Source organism: Larimichthys crocea, chromosome X (genome assembly GCF_000972845.2).
Source record: "Larimichthys crocea isolate SSNF chromosome X, L_crocea_2.0, whole genome shotgun sequence".
Lineage (NCBI taxonomy): Eukaryota > Metazoa > Chordata > Actinopteri > Sciaenidae > Larimichthys > Larimichthys crocea.
The window spans coordinates 10,766,117-10,781,070 of NC_040020.1; the positions used below are offsets into that span (position 1 = coordinate 10,766,117).

Below are 14,954 nucleotides of genomic sequence, written 5' to 3' on the forward strand. Positions count from 1 at the left end.
CTTGGAGCAAACCGTAAAAGCAACTTTTTAAGGCATGTAGTGATTAAGTGTGACAGAAAAACATAATCAAGACCAGACATGGACTAATAATCACTGAACATAATTTCTGAACATAAATGTGGGTAAAATATCTATAGCGCATGTTGGAGGGGTTGATTGGTGCCACCATCTGTCTTGTCTCCTGCAACGTCTCTAAGAATCAGCCAATAGCAAAATTCAAATGGAGTAGCGAAGTAGAGGGAGGACGATATATAGTAAAATATCTGCAATTAAAATACTTTGCACAAACCGTCAATGTTTATTTTGGTGTTTGTACCTCCTGGAATGTTTTTGGTCAAACACCCTGGAGCTGACACAAAACAGGACAGGTATGTGAATATGCAAATAACCTAAACAATGTTAGCAAAAATAATTACTTAGCACACAGTTTTATGCCATGATATTATAGCTCAGTTATTATGCAAATTAAACAGAAATGACATTACATTGTTAAATTATGACAAACAATATTGCCTGGTCCTAATCCAGTGCCATTACCTGTCAGAAATAAAAAATAACCATGGTTATTATTAACCATGGTAGTAAAAAACATTCAAAACAATAAAAAAATATTAATTCATTGCAGATAGAAAGCAGAATGATGAGATAGAGGTTTCCAATTTTTGAGACACATCATCAGAAAGATAAATGTACTGAGATCCAGGGGCCGTCCTGGCTATATATATATATATAAACAATAAAATAAATAACTACAAAAAAATACAGTTCCAGACTGTAGCAGATTTTTCACCCTAACTATAAGTACAGGTGTGAAGTGCCATCTAAAACTTTTCGAGCCTTCTTTGATGCAAATTCGTCGATTACATCATCATATGATATCTGTTCTGCAACTGCATAATTGATGCTGATGATGGCAAGTCCATAGAGACCCTCCTGTGATGGGAGGTCAGGGAAGTTCTTCAGCTCCTGCACAAGCTCTCTGCCATCCACATCTGAGTGTCCCTTAAAGTGCAGTGTGGTTTGCAGGGTCTCACATTCTTTTTGCAGCTAATTGTCTGGGAGGTTTTTGAAATTAGAGAGCACTCCAAACTTCTCTCTCACATTCTGCAGTGTGGAAAATCTTTCCTGAACAGCTGAAGCTGCAGCATCAACAACAACATTGAAAAATGTGACCTCCAGCTTCTTCAGAGCATTACTTAAAGGCTCATCAGATGCCTCATAGGAGAAGTGACGCTTTGTGGACCTCAGTCTCTTCTGTTGCAGAACAGCCTCAGCATTCATTTCTTCACAGATATCCTTGGCTGCCATCTGTGCTGTCACAAAGCCTGTTGCCCTGTATCTTTGAAGATCTTTCTCAACCCTATTGAGAAGACTGACTGCTACATCAACTTGCATGCTGGGAGACTGCATCAACTTGCTCACATCGTGTGTCTGGCTCAAGATGTCGTACCACACCACTGTACAGATGCTGAAGCGGAAGGATCCCACCTCCTCCGACAAGGACTGGGCCTCAACCTTAATGATGGGGTCTTTAGTGTGATCTCTCACCTCAATCAGTGCCTCTCTCACAGCAGCTGCCTCATATCTCAGGGGCTCAACACTCTTCACTTTACTCTCCCACCTTGTGTCAGTCCACATCTTCAAAGTGATGCCCACATGTTTTTTCAGTATGGCCCATCTCTGAGTGGAGGCTGAAAACAGGGTGAAAAGCTTGTGCAAGATGCCAAAATAATTCATGGCATCAGTGGAAGCCTTAGAAGCATCGGCCACAACCAAATTCAGGGTATGAGCCCCACATGGCACAAAAAGAGCTCTTGGGTTCATTTGTAGAAGCCTGGCTTGAACACCCTTATTTTTCCCTTTCATGTTTGCTCCATTGTCGTAAGCCTGTCCTCTGCAGTCCTCAAAAGGAACTCTGAGCTCCTCTAGTCTCTTCAAAATGAGAGATGCCAAATGTAGACCTGTTGAATCCTCTGCTTCCAGAAACCCCATGAAATGTTCCTTTATGCAGGGCTTCTCCTCTCGTGTCAGTGACACCACACGAATTACAACTGACAGCTGTTCGGTGTGGCTGATGTCTGGTGTGCAATCAAGAATAATTGAGAAATATTTTGCCTGCTTGATGTCACTCACCATTTCAAAAATTATCTTGCTGCTCATCAAATTAACCAGTTCGTCCTGTATTCTGTGACTGAGGTAGCTGGTGTGACCAGAGACACTTTTTTGGACCCGGTTAAGGTGCTCCTTCATTACTGGGTCAAACTGTGCCATCAGTTCAACCTCTTTGAGGAAATTGCCATTAGATGGCGTGAACAATGTTTCTGTACTTCCCCTTAGTGCCAGATTTCTCACTGCCAGAGACTGCACAATCGCAGTCAAACGGGTCAGCACTGCTCTCCATCTCATCTTCTCAGCCTCTAGAAGTGCCATCTCCTGGTTGTCAATTGTTTCCCCCTTTTTTATCCTGACTGACAGTTCTTTCCATACTTTCATGGAGTTGAGGTGTTCTGGACTGTTGTCGTGAGAGGTGAGCAGAGAACTTGCATGTTTCCAGTCTGTCAGGCCTAAGCTTGTTAAGTGCATTGTCCTCTTAGAAAAGAGTTTGCAGCAGAAGCAGAAAAGGCTGTTGTTTTTCTCCGAATAGACTAACCAGCTTCTGGGAATCTTTTCACCATTAACTAATGTCTTTTTGAAATATTGGTGATGGCAACTTCTTCCATCCAACTCATTCCTTGGAAAAACAAAGTCAGCAGGTACCTCACTTGGTCCTCTGCAAACCAGCTGTGTCCGAATTCTGTCAGTCGGAACTGAAGGCCAGTTTGCAGGGTCCGTAGAGAGGGGCTCATCTTCAGGCACAGGGTTGGGAGGGGTTTCTGGTTGAGGCATTTCTAATAAAGAGAAAATGATATTGTCATTAGTATACATGTCATTCACAGCATTTATAGTGTTTACAAAAGTAAAAAAAAACATGCAAAAACGCACACATACACCCCCACACACTCTCATGTATACACACACCTGAGAAATCATGTAAGGAACATGTGGCTGAGGAGGTAGATGGCTCCTCATCAGACTCCATGGCCATGTCTGTGGCTGCTGTGGAAGCACCTGGCTCCTCATTTTGGCCAGTGGGTGCTCCAGCTCCAAAATATTTCAGAAGTGCCCCTGAAATACAATGTGTAAGTTAGATCACACTCACATCACACATGCATCAGATACCCAATTAAAATTACCATGATGCACATTTTAATAACATTTGTTAATCCTATAAACTAAGCATAACACACTACAAATGATTTAAAAAGCTATATCACATGTAGCTTACAAAATGTCATGTCAATGTATATTAGAAGTTGTTTAAGTTAGCATAAGTGTACAGTAATAAAACATTCCACAGTCTATGTAAATTTGCACTTGTTTTGCAAACACAGACTAGGTTGCCTATGGGTGAAATTAGTTGCATGACATGATGTCAATTCTAATAGTTGCTAGTTCAGCAAAAATAAGTAGACCAAATACAGTCATCTTCTGTGGCTAATAGCAACATATTGGCAAGAGGCTAATAAACAGCCTATAGCTGATGTCCCTTATGTCACTCACAGAAATCTGCATACCTTTATCTTTGGCCCGTTTCTCCTCTTCTTCTTTTTTTCTTTTTCTGAACTGGGCACCTGATAGCTTACTTGTTTTTTTACTTTCGTCCATTATGAAGATAATGACTCGACATTACACTCGTCATTAACCACTGTACCTTACCGTCGTTCACCCGTCAATCAACCGCCACGTGAGGTCACGTAGATAACTGAACCCCCTTTTTTTTTTTTTAAATTACATTTTTCACATAACCCAATAATTACATGTAGATATATGGGTCTATGTTAATTCTAGGAATGAAATACAATTTATTTATTTGAAGCAGTTTGTGTTGGCCTGCCTGCCGCCTGAGATCAGTCTATCCCCCGCCCCCCCTCCACCTTGCCAACCTCTGCAGTCGCAAGTTAGGGACGCCGGGTCGGCGTTGGGGGGGCGCCGGGCGCATTCTCCGCTCTCTTGGTGAGCGGTATAGAAAACTGGCGAGTTTTCTTTTTTTTTTTCTGGGCGCTCGTGCGCCCTGGGCGGCCGCCCACATTGCCCATAGCTAAGACCGGCCCTGCTGAGATCAGATAAAACACTCAGGTGATAGTACCTGCAGAAAAAAAAAAAAAAAATCATTGCAAATAAAAGTGATATTCAACAAAGTGAAATGTAGAAACTAGAAATGATTTCCAAATACAGTATTAAAAGGCTAAAGCTCAATATAAGAGTGGATAGCATGGGCTATAGTGTCTTTAATAGAAATTAAATTAAATAAATGAAATGGACACAAAAACGAACAAATAAAAAAGATCTGCAACGCTTGGGAGTAAGTTACTAGGTTAACCTGCATGTCAGTATTTCTCTTACAGTCATTACATTACATGCATCTGCAGTTCAGTCTGTGTGCACCACATGCATCTCTAACAAGCCCCACTACCCCTCACTGGACAGCAGCCCATACTCACCTGAGTTCAGAGCTAGTACTGTCAGGTGATCCACTGGAGTACAACAGTATTATATTCTCACAACTCACAGTCAGCATCACTCCTTCAACTGCCTCGTGACAGAAATGTGACGAATATACAGTAAGCCCATAATTATACACATAATGCTGCAATTAAAATGCTCATCTCACATTGTTTTGGCTATATTAGCCTAGCTAGCTTCTTAATCGCGATTCATTCAGCACTACACAGAGGCAAACAAGTGTTCACATTCTCACCAATTCACCTATTATCTGCATGTCTTTGGACTGTGGACTCAAAAAGAACCCACACAGACATATGGATGCATGCAAATTCCACACAGAATGGCCCCAGCTGAGGTTAAAACCAGGAACCTAACCACTGCACCATCGTGCACCAATTTATCTTTCAACAGAGGAGGAGGCCTCAGAGAATGCCAATCACCCTGTCCTTTAATCCCCTTCCAGGATACTGAACAACGATTCACACCTTTTGTGACGACAGTCGTCCACACCAGGATTCAGGTGACTTTAACAACTCAGATGGCAGTCGTCACAACAACAAGAAGCACTAACAAACCAAGTAGAAAAAAACGGCCTGGTTAACGATCTCACTAAGGCTGGGTATCCCCACTGGTCAATAAGAACAGAACAAGCCTCTTTGATGAGAGGTGAAATAGACAAAAACTGAAAATGCCAGGAAAAGTTTAACAATGTGCTGCAGCCACCCAATATCAATGAGTAACCTGATATTAATTCTGTACTGATTTTGTTATTTAAACTTTCCTTTTGACAGGACATTTTAAATATAAAGGAAATAAAGACTTTTTTTTTTCCTTGACTCATCAATGACACTCAAATGACTTCTGTTTTCATGGCATGCATGTCAGTTGACATTAGGAGTCATTGCTAACATTGAATAAAATGCCGTTTACCGTTTCAGGTATAACAAGATGTTATAATTTGATCCTGAGTTTTCCACAAACATCCCAGCCATTCCGTAAAATATCAGCAGTTTACCAGTAACATGAATAATAAACTCTTATAATATTTCTCTGTGCCTCCAAGAATTTTTTTTTTTGAAAATCCAATTGTATAATAGCATTTAACCATTTTTTCCCCCATATATATATATATAATATATATTATATATTATATATATATATATATATTATATATAGTTGTGGTGTGTGTGTGTGTGTGTATATGTGTGTGATATCACACACCCCCCCTAAATTAAGTAACACCACAATGTGCTTCACTACAAGTATTCTAGATAAACTCTTTTGAATGATTGTTGGCTCTTAAAAGAGCCGTTTTTTGTGTGAGGACGTTGGTTTGATTGAGGACAGCCACTTCTTCTTGGGTGCGTCTTCTTGGCTTTGGGCTTGGCAGCCTTCTTAGCGGGAGCTTTCTGGCTGCAGGGGCCTTCTTGGGTGCCACTTTCTTGGGGTCTTGGTGGGCTTCTTGGGGCTCTTAGCTGCTTTCTTGGCTGCTGCGCCTTGGGCTTCTTGACTTTCTTGGGGGATTTCTTGGCTGCCGCTTCTTTGCTGCTGCTGCCTTGGGCTCTGGGTGTTTGGGGGTTTCTTGGCTGCGGGCTTCTTGGCTTTAGGAGCGGCTTTCTTGGCCGGCTTCTTGGCTTTGGGCTCAGCAGCCGCCTTGTCATCTTGAAGGCCGGATGCCCCGTGCCCTTGGTCTGGACCAGAGTCCCCTAGCGACCAGAGCCTTGATGGCGACCTTAACGCGGGCCTTGTTCTTTCCACATCGTAACTCCGCAGCCAGAGCCTTCTTGACGGCGGCCAGAGACACGCCGCTGCGCCCTTGGATGCGGACACAGACTTGACGATGAGGTCTCTGACGCTGGGGCCAGCTTCTTCGTTTGGTCGCCTTCTTCTTGGCCGCTTTAGCCGGAGCGGCGGCTGGAGCTGGACTACTTCTGCCATCTTGTCTTCCGTTCGTACTCAGGACAACACGAGAGTGTGACTGGACTGTTGGAGAGCTCAGAGCAGCGAGGCTGCACTTAAACACACCATGAGAACCGTGGAGACTCAACCCAGCCCGTGGCTCCTCTGTGCAGTCTGAACGCCGTGCCACTTGTGTTTTCTCCTCATCGATAAAACACTCTAAACTAAATGTGGGAGAAGAGCTGAAGGCTGACAGTGAAGGGAGCCGATAGCGGACTTGTGTCTCTTCATGTTCAGGTCATGTAGAGCTCTGATGCTCTCTGCATTTTGTTTGGGGAGCCTCCAAACCTCACACATTCCCCGTCGTGACCAGCTCTGCGCGGCGACTTTTCACACTCATTTCTCTCCTAAAATGTTTTTAGATCTACAGAGCTCCATCAAAAGTCGTTTTCCAGCTGCCCCACATGTTTGTTCAGACACTCAAAGTAAAAACAACCATCTGTTGACGATCACTTTGTAATAAACTGAAGTTATTCTGGCAGCAGCAAACACACTGAGGATGGCCGAGGCTTATGGTGCCAGACTTCATATCAGAGCTGCTCACCGTGGCTGCGAACATTTCTTCTGCTGAGGATTATTATTTAATACAAATAAGCTGTTAATAATTATATTACGGATAAATTAATATACAGTTACTATGTTTCACAATTTATTATGCCTGAATATTAAAAGCTTCATCGTGTATCGCACAACAAAATACGCCGGATGTTAAAATTGAGGATTTACACTTTGTTAAAAAAACTCAGGGTAACTCAGCAGTTTCTTTTCAGGGATGAGATAAATTAAAGTATAAAATAAGAAGTTTGATCCAAAATGACCCCAAACAGCAGACAGCAAACAGAAGTTATTCTGGTAGCAGTAAACACACTGAGGATGGCCGAGGCTTATGGTGCTGTGAACATTTCTTCTGCTGAGGACTAAATTTTAAACAAATTCAGATTTCAGTTCAACACTTTAGTCATTATCAGTGGATCAATTAGTAAAATTAAATGCACACTCCTCCTGCCCGAATAGTACTTGTAGTGCATTTAGACAGAATTGTAAAACGATATAATACATATTAAGTTTAGAAACTGAAAACATGTTGAGTCAATTTTCAGAGACACTGATAAGAAAATGTATATCTGATCTCTGCATGGTTTCCTTTTGTCAAAAGTTAAATCATTAAAGATATGAACTATAAAATAAATTTGCATAAGCACCCACCTGAATTTGTTTATGGTGATAATTTTCATGTTACTTGCTTTCCAACAAAAAACTCCCAATTTTTAGAAGCCAGAGAGCCTGCAAACATAAGCTATTCCTAACATCCTTGCTTTCATCAACCCACAATATTTAATATTTTAAAGTACACTTCACAGTTGTACCAGTTTACTTGATGCACCTTATGTTCTCATTCAGGCAATTAATCACTGAATTTAACTTCAGTATTACAAAGCACCCCTAATTTAAATTACTTAAGCTTCAGATGCTTGCTCATACAAAGATGGTTCAACATCACCAAGTGTAACATAAAAATCTAGTCTAGGTAACCTAATAGACTTTACTTATGTGTCAGAAAACCTACTCAATTATGGCCTAGAGGTGAACAATGAAATGCAAGAACACTAGTGCAATGTCATTTATTAGATTCATTATAATAACTATGGCTTTTGTGGTTTCATTGTTAGAATACAGCTCTTAGTTGAAGTGTTGGGTGGTCCTGAAAAGGACCTTTGTGTTGTCGCGGTAAACAGCGAGTTTACTTGGAGCTGGTGTACTTGGTGACGGCCTTGGTTCCCTCAGACACGGCGTGCTTGGCCAGCTCACCGGGCAGCAGGAGGCGGACAGCGGTCTGGATCTCCCTGGAGGTGATGGTAGAGCGCTTGTTGTAGTGAGCCAAACGAGAGGCCTCTCCGGCGATGCGCTCAAAGATGTCGCTCACGAAGGAGTTCATGATGCCCATAGCCTTGGAGGAGATCCCGGTGTCGGGGTGGACCTGCTTCAGGACCTTGTACACGTAGATAGCATAGCTCTCCTTCCTGGTGCGTCTCCTCTTCTTACCGGTCTTGGTGGCTTTAGAGACGGCTTTCTTGGAGCCCTTCTTCGGCGCTTTGACTGTCTCAGGCATGTTTGTTTCACTGAGTTATTCATGGCATCGGAACGCTTTTTATTTATGTCTTGAGGCAAATGAGGCTGTGCTGTTGCTCGGCTACGATTGGCTGAGTTGTGCATAAGACGCATGCGTCAACTACCATCTGTCACGACCCTACGCCTGAACTGCCGTGCTTGTGAAGGTTCAGCGTATAGATAGATAGATAGATAGATAGATAGATAGATAGATAGATAGATCTGAAACCTTGCTCCATTTTTTTAAAACATTAAACACAAAACCTCATCTTCAATCAGCATTTACAAAACCTCTGACTCCTCTTGCAAAATCAAACTTTCCTCTCAAAACTGTTTTACGTGTGCTCAGAACCAAACACTGCTCTCAAACGTAAACAAAGCCATCAAAATGATATACACTATCAAGCAGTCAGTAATCAATACACCAAAAATATAGAAAACACATTGTTCAAAACATATAGTTCTCAGGGAGTACATTTTTCATCTCAAAACAAATTTCACATTCATATAGGCCATACAATGTGTTTATTGTACAGTACTGTAGGCTATACAGTATACAATACTAAAAGGGACAAAAATCTTGCCCTCTTCCCCCTCATCCCCACCTCGCATACGCACTTGTCCTCTCACATAGTTTCGGCGGGGATGGATGGCGCCAATACCTACAACAGACAGAAGGGGCCGTCCTGATGGACGTCTCTTTGAGCAGACAAAGGGATGTGTAAGGAGTGCCCCTCAGATATAAATATCCAGGTGTCCCTATATTCGGGGTCTTTTCTCCATCTTTCACTGCTCGCATGTTGAACTGACCTTTTCTTTGCAATGAAAATAAAAACCTTGTCAGCAGGCAGAAGTCTCTATTTCATTCTTCACGAGCAGCAGAGGAAAATTTCCATAACAATGACATGTGCGTTAGAGTGCAAAAGGTGTTTTGAAAATGAGAATGTGTTTAGAGTCTGGTGAAAAGTGTAAGTGAGATCTGCAAATTGTGTTTTACCATGTGAAATGGTTTAAGGTATTGACAACAGACTGCACAATTGCGTTCAGGCAACTGAGAACTTTGTTCAGCCAATGGGTTTTAGTGTTTTAGCAATTGAGAAAAACTGTCAACTGAACCCAACACCAGCCAAAAAACAAACAAACAGAAGGCCAGGGCAATAAAGTCACACAAAATACAACTCTTGAGCATAAAGCTTTATAGCACCATAAAGCTCAGCCCGTGAAAAGGAAAAGACACAGAAAAAATCATGTAGACAACAAACTAAATCCCCAGATTAGCAGCTGATTAAAAAAAAATTAACTACTGGGTGCTTCTTAAAATGAAATGACATCTGGAAACATTCACAGATTAAGAGTAAACATAAACAGCACTAAAAGATAAAAAGTTTTATCTTGAAGGAGGAGTTTATTAGGAGTGTCCTGAAGGTAAAAAGAGTGTCAGATAGAGTGATGAGTCTGAAGCTAGAAATCGAAGGTGTGATGTTCAATGTTGTTAGTGAGTATGCTCCACAGGTAGGATGTGAGCTGGAGGAGAGAGAGACATTCTGGTTGGACCTTGATGAAGTGATGCAGAGCATCCCTAGAGGTGAAAGAGTTGTTATTGGTGCAGACTTTAATGGACATGTTGGTGCAGGAAACAGAGATGATGAGGAGGTGATGGGCAGGTTTGGTATCCAGGAGAGGAACGCAGGTGGTTGATTTTGCAAAAAGGATGGAAATGGCTGTAGTGAATACTTTCTTTCAGAAGAGGCAGGAACATAGGGTGACCTATAAGAGTGGAGGTAGGAGCACACAGGTAGACTACATCTTGTGTAGACGGTGTAATCTGAAGGAGATCAGTGACTGCAAAGTAATGGCAAAGTGTGTGGTGTAGCCAGACAGCATAGGATGGTGGTGTGTAGGATGATGCTGATGATGAGGAAGATAAAGAGGGCAAAGGCAGAGCAGAGGACGAAATGGTGGAAGCTGAAAAAGGAAGAGTGTTGCATGACTTTTAGGAAGGAGTTGAGACAGGCTCTGGGTGGTCAGGAGGTGCTTCCAAACGACTAGACAACTACAGCTAATGTGATCAGGGAGACAGGTAGGAGTGGACTTGGTGTGTCATCTGGAAGGAAAGTAGATAAGGAGACTTGGTGGTGGAATGAGGAGGTGAAGGAGTGTGTACAGAGAAAGAGGTTAGCTAAGAAGAGGTGGGACACAGAGGACTAAAGAGAGTAGACAGGAGTACAGAGAGATGCAGCATAAGGTGAGAGTTGAAATGGCAAAGGTCAAACAAGGGGCTTACGATGACTTGTATGCTAGGTTGGACAGTAAGGAGGGAGAGACTGATCTATACAGGTTGGCAAGGCAGAGAGACAGAGATGGGAAGGACGTGCAGCAGGCTAGGGTGATTAAGGATAGGGATGAAAGTGTACTGACAGGTGCCAGTAGTGTTATGGGAAGATGGAAAGAGTACTTTGAAGAGTTGATGAATGAGGAAAATGAGAGAGAATGAAGAGCAGAAGAGGTGACTGTTGTGGACCAGGAAGAAGCAAAGATTAGTAAGGATGAAGTGAGGAGGGCATTGAAGAGGATGAAGAGTGGAAAGGCACTCGGTCTTGATGATATACCCGTGGAGGTATGGAAGTGTCTAGGAGAAATGGCAGTAAATTTTTTGACTGGGTTGTTCAACAGGATCTTAGATTGTGAGAAGACGCCAGAGGAATGGAAGAGAAGTGTGATGGTGCCCATTTTTAAGAACAAGGGAGATGTGCAGAGTTGTGGCAACTACAGAGGAATAAAGCTGATGAGCCATACAATGTTAAAGTTAAAGTGTTATACAAAGTTATGGGAAAGAGTAGTTGAAGACTAGACTAAGGGCAGAAGTGAGCATTTGTGAGCAGCAGTAGGGTTTCATGCCAAAAAAAGAGTACTACAGATGCAGTATTTGCTTTGAGGATGTTGATAGAGAAGTACAGAGAAGGTCAGAGGGAGCTGCACTGTGTCTTTGTAGATCTGGAGAAAGCTTATGACAGGGTGCCCAGAGAGGAACTGTGGTATTGTATGAGGATGTCTGGAGTGACAGAGAAGTATGTTAGAGCGGTGCAGGACATGTATGAGGGCTGTAAGACAATGGTGAGGTGTGCTGTAGGTGTGACAGAGGAGTTCAAGGTGGAGATGGGACTGCATCAGGGATCAGCTCTGAGCCCCTTCTTGTTCGCTTACTTAAGTAATTTTAATTAAAAACTATATTTAGCGACCTGTAGTGCTACTTACATTTTGTTCTCAGTACAACACTGGTTCAGTGTGTAGTATTTCGGGGGATCTATTAGCAGAATATGACAGACATTGATAAGTATGTTTTCATTAGTGTATAATCACATCAAGGAGAGATAGTGTTTTTCGATTTATCGTGCATGCTTAAATGGGTATGGCTAGGGTTATTCATTTTGATTTCATTACCATTACAAAGTACCTCTGTTTCAAAATAGTTACGCTTTAGGTGCTTGCTCATACAAACAAAATGATTAAACATCACAAAGAGTGATATCCACGTAAACCCAACATATGACAGATACCTGTTTAATTGGCAGTGGACAACATAAATTAGTGATGTGTCGGTTGCGAACGAGCCGGTTCAAAGAGCCGACTCTTTTAAGTGAACGATGGGAGCCCTGGCTCCCGTCCGTCCGTGAGCCGTTCTATTTTTTTTTCTTCTTTTACTTTTCTTTCGGAAAAGTACCTGCAGGCACTGTGTGTGTGTGTGTGTGTGTGTGTGTGTGTGTGTGTGTGTGTGTGTGTGTGTGTGTGTAAAATATCAATAGCCGTCCTATTCTAAGTTTCTATGCTTAGGTGTTTCTATCTGCTTTGTGTAGCAGAGTGGTTCTTCAAGCAAGTTAGTGCATTCATTGGGTGGTTTCAGGAAGTTACAAGGGATTTTACAACTGTAAATACAGTTGGCTACAGCAAATTATTGAAATTCAAGTGATGTGTTCAAATACAAATCACAAGTAAAAACAGTGCCAAATTTGCCTCAATTAGAAAAGGTAAAATGAAGAGCCACTTGGAAGCCGAAAGAGCCGGCTCACTAAAAAGAGCCAGAATTTCCATCACTAACATAAGTCTAGTCTAGGTAACCCCATAAAATTAATAAGACTTCACTACCTGTCGGAAAACCTACGGCTTGGAGATGAATAAGATGCAAGCATACTAGTGTGACGTAAATGAGTAGTGACGTTGTCAATTAGAGTTAATAGAACCATGGCTTTTATAAATTCGTTGTTAGAATACAGCTCTTAGTTGAAGAGTTGGGTGGTCCTGAAAAGGACCTTTGTGTTGTAAACAGCGAGTTTACTTGGAGCTGGTGTACTTGGTGACGGCCTTTGTTCCCTCAGACACGGCGTGCTTGGCCAGCTCACCGGGCAGCAGGAGGCGGACAGCGGTCTGGATCTCCCTGGAGGTGATGGTAGAGCGCTTGTTGTAGTGAGCCAGACGAGAGGCCTCTCCGGCGATGCGCTCAAAGATGTCGCTCACGAAGGAGTTCATGATGCCCATAGCCTTGGAGGAGATCCCGGTGTCGGGGTGGACCTGCTTCAGGACCTTGTACACGTAGATAGCATAGCTCTCCTTCCTGGTGCGTCTCCTCTTCTTGCCGGTCTTGGTGGCTTTAGAGACGGCTTTCTTGGAGCCCTTCTTAGGTGCTTTGGCTACCTCAGGCATGTTTGCTTCAGATAAGATTTTCTGCAAATGGTGAGAGGTTAATCCTCAGAACGTTTAATATGTATGTTCTGATACAAATGAGGCTGTGCTGTTGCTTGTAGGGGATTGGCTGATGTATATATCACAGAGCTGCGTCACTCTAAAGCAACCGTCCAATAGCAGAAGCTTCTTTTTTACAACCATTCAAACGACAGCACACACACGCATGTTGCTGCATTAGTGAGACACATTAGACTACAAAGCATCTGAGTTGAAACCTGCATCTTCACCTTCATCCCTTAATGACTTATAAAATAAGTTATAAAGTAACTACACCTACTTTAAATAACTTACAGCATATTAATATTGTTGTCGCCGCAGGATAGATCCAGTTTATATTTGGTGCTCTGTGACTTAGTACTGTAAGGCGTTATGTATTTCTCTGGACCTTGAGCCCAAAGTTACATAGCGTGAGAACAGGCTAATGGGCATATAGAATTGAAAACTGTGTCGGGGAAGCTTCTCAGTGGCGCATAAAGCCAAAATAATTAAATTTCAGGGGCCTGAAAAATACACTGATTTTCTTCTTCTATATGATTAATAGAGAAAGTGCACTAGAGACTGCTGGCTGAGCCGTACTGTTCTGGTTAAGCCTGGTTCTGGTATGTGCTAACTTGAAGGGGGGGGGTTCTGATAGTGAAACAAGACATATTGGGGTTGTAATAATTTTACAGCTACTTCTTTCTCAGTGGAAGTCTTCATGGGAAAAGTATGCCAAATGTGCATCACATGATGGACACCATTGCTGTCATTACACCATCCAGTTTCAGATTGGCTTCAGAGTCGGATACAACTGACAGGAGCTTCCCACGGCATTTTCTGGTTTCTTTCACCTTTGATAAACGTGCGGTTTGCCCTTTTTGCCTATGGTGTGCCATTTGTAAAGCGCTTCGCCCTGAAAATAACAGCAACATTGTCACATTTAGCTAAAAACAGTGTTTAAATAAACTGGCTTAAATTTTTGAGAGTCACTTCTTTGCATATTTAGAATAATATTTGTGAACTGAGATATTTTAAATATTTAAATCCAAATGTAAAATCTAAACGCTAAATATAAATGTTAAATATAAACATTTAGATTATCACGATAATCCATGTCCAAGAGTCCATTTCCCTGAATAAGATGGGTTTTATTTGCCACTGTAAACATGCTCTGACCTCCTCGAGCTTTTATTTCATCCGAAACATTTAGCTTTAACATTTAGATTTAAATATCTCTAAATTCAAATATTGTTTTAAATGTGCAAAAACGTGACTCAAATTCAAACCACTTTCTTTAAACACTGTTTTTAGCTAAATGTGACAAAATGTTGCTGGTATTTTCAGAGCGAGAGGCTTTACAAACAGCACCCCATATTCGCCTGTAAATTTGTAGAATATCAAGTCTCGTAAGAAAGTAAACACAGAACTTAAGACTTCATAAAGTTCTGTAAACAAGTTTAGGTGTAGACGTTTTAAGAAGCAAACTCTTTTAAGTAATAAGTGTGTGGCCCTTAGGTTTTAATATTGAGGAGAATAATGAGTTTAACCGCCGAAGCCGTACAGAGTGCGACCCTGCCTCTTCAGCTTAACAACTATACTCTGAGAAGACAAATACCAATTAT

At 41.9% G+C, this 14,954-nt stretch overlaps 3 protein-coding genes and 1 pseudogene across 3 annotated transcripts; all 4 read right to left on the reverse strand.

Annotated features, from left to right (window-relative positions):
- Positions 1-795: 795 nt before the first annotated feature.
- On the reverse strand, positions 796-3,212 carry LOC113746528 (zinc finger MYM-type protein 1-like). The gene is made up of 3 exons (XM_027282545.1): positions 3,019-3,212; positions 1,102-2,888; positions 796-1,002 (listed from the first exon to the last, which is right to left on the reverse strand). Exons 1-3 carry the CDS (start codon positions 3,083-3,085, stop codon positions 796-798), a joined length of 2,061 nt encoding a protein of 686 aa, XP_027138346.1. The 5' UTR covers positions 3,086-3,212.
- A 2,589-nt stretch (positions 3,213-5,801) lies between these two features.
- Positions 5,802-6,844, reverse strand: LOC113746529 (histone H1-like; annotated as a pseudogene).
- Positions 6,845-8,199: 1,355 nt separating this feature from the next.
- LOC104939227 (histone H2B 1/2-like) lies at positions 8,200-8,616 on the reverse strand. The gene has a single exon (XM_010755732.3). It carries the CDS (start codon positions 8,612-8,614, stop codon positions 8,246-8,248), a length of 369 nt encoding a protein of 122 aa, XP_010754034.2. The 5' UTR covers positions 8,615-8,616; the 3' UTR covers positions 8,200-8,245.
- Positions 8,617-12,904: 4,288 nt separating this feature from the next.
- LOC109138236 (histone H2B 1/2) lies at positions 12,905-13,341 on the reverse strand. The gene has a single exon (XM_027282792.1). The coding sequence runs from the start codon at positions 13,309-13,311 to the stop codon at positions 12,943-12,945; it is 369 nt and encodes a 122-aa protein (XP_027138593.1). The 5' UTR covers positions 13,312-13,341; the 3' UTR covers positions 12,905-12,942.
- Positions 13,342-14,954: the final 1,613 nt, after the last annotated feature.

Excerpts from the sequence above, each read along its gene's own strand:
- LOC113746528 (XM_027282545.1), bottom strand. The coding sequence starts at position 3,085 with ATGGCCATGGAGTCTGATGAGGAGCCATCTACCTCCTCAGCCACATGT. Across the intron at positions 2,889-3,018 it reads TTCCTTACATGATTTCTCAG|AAATGCCTCAACCAGAAACC; the intron begins GTGTGTGTATAC and ends TCTCTTTATTAG. Across the intron at positions 1,003-1,101 it reads GATTTTCCACACTGCAGAAT|GGACACTCAGATGTGGATGG; the intron begins GTGAGAGAGAAG and ends CTGCACTTTAAG.
- LOC104939227 (XM_010755732.3), bottom strand. The coding sequence starts at position 8,614 with ATGCCTGAGACAGTCAAAGCGCCGAAGAAGGGCTCCAAGAAAGCCGTC.
- LOC109138236 (XM_027282792.1), bottom strand. The coding sequence starts at position 13,311 with ATGCCTGAGGTAGCCAAAGCACCTAAGAAGGGCTCCAAGAAAGCCGTC.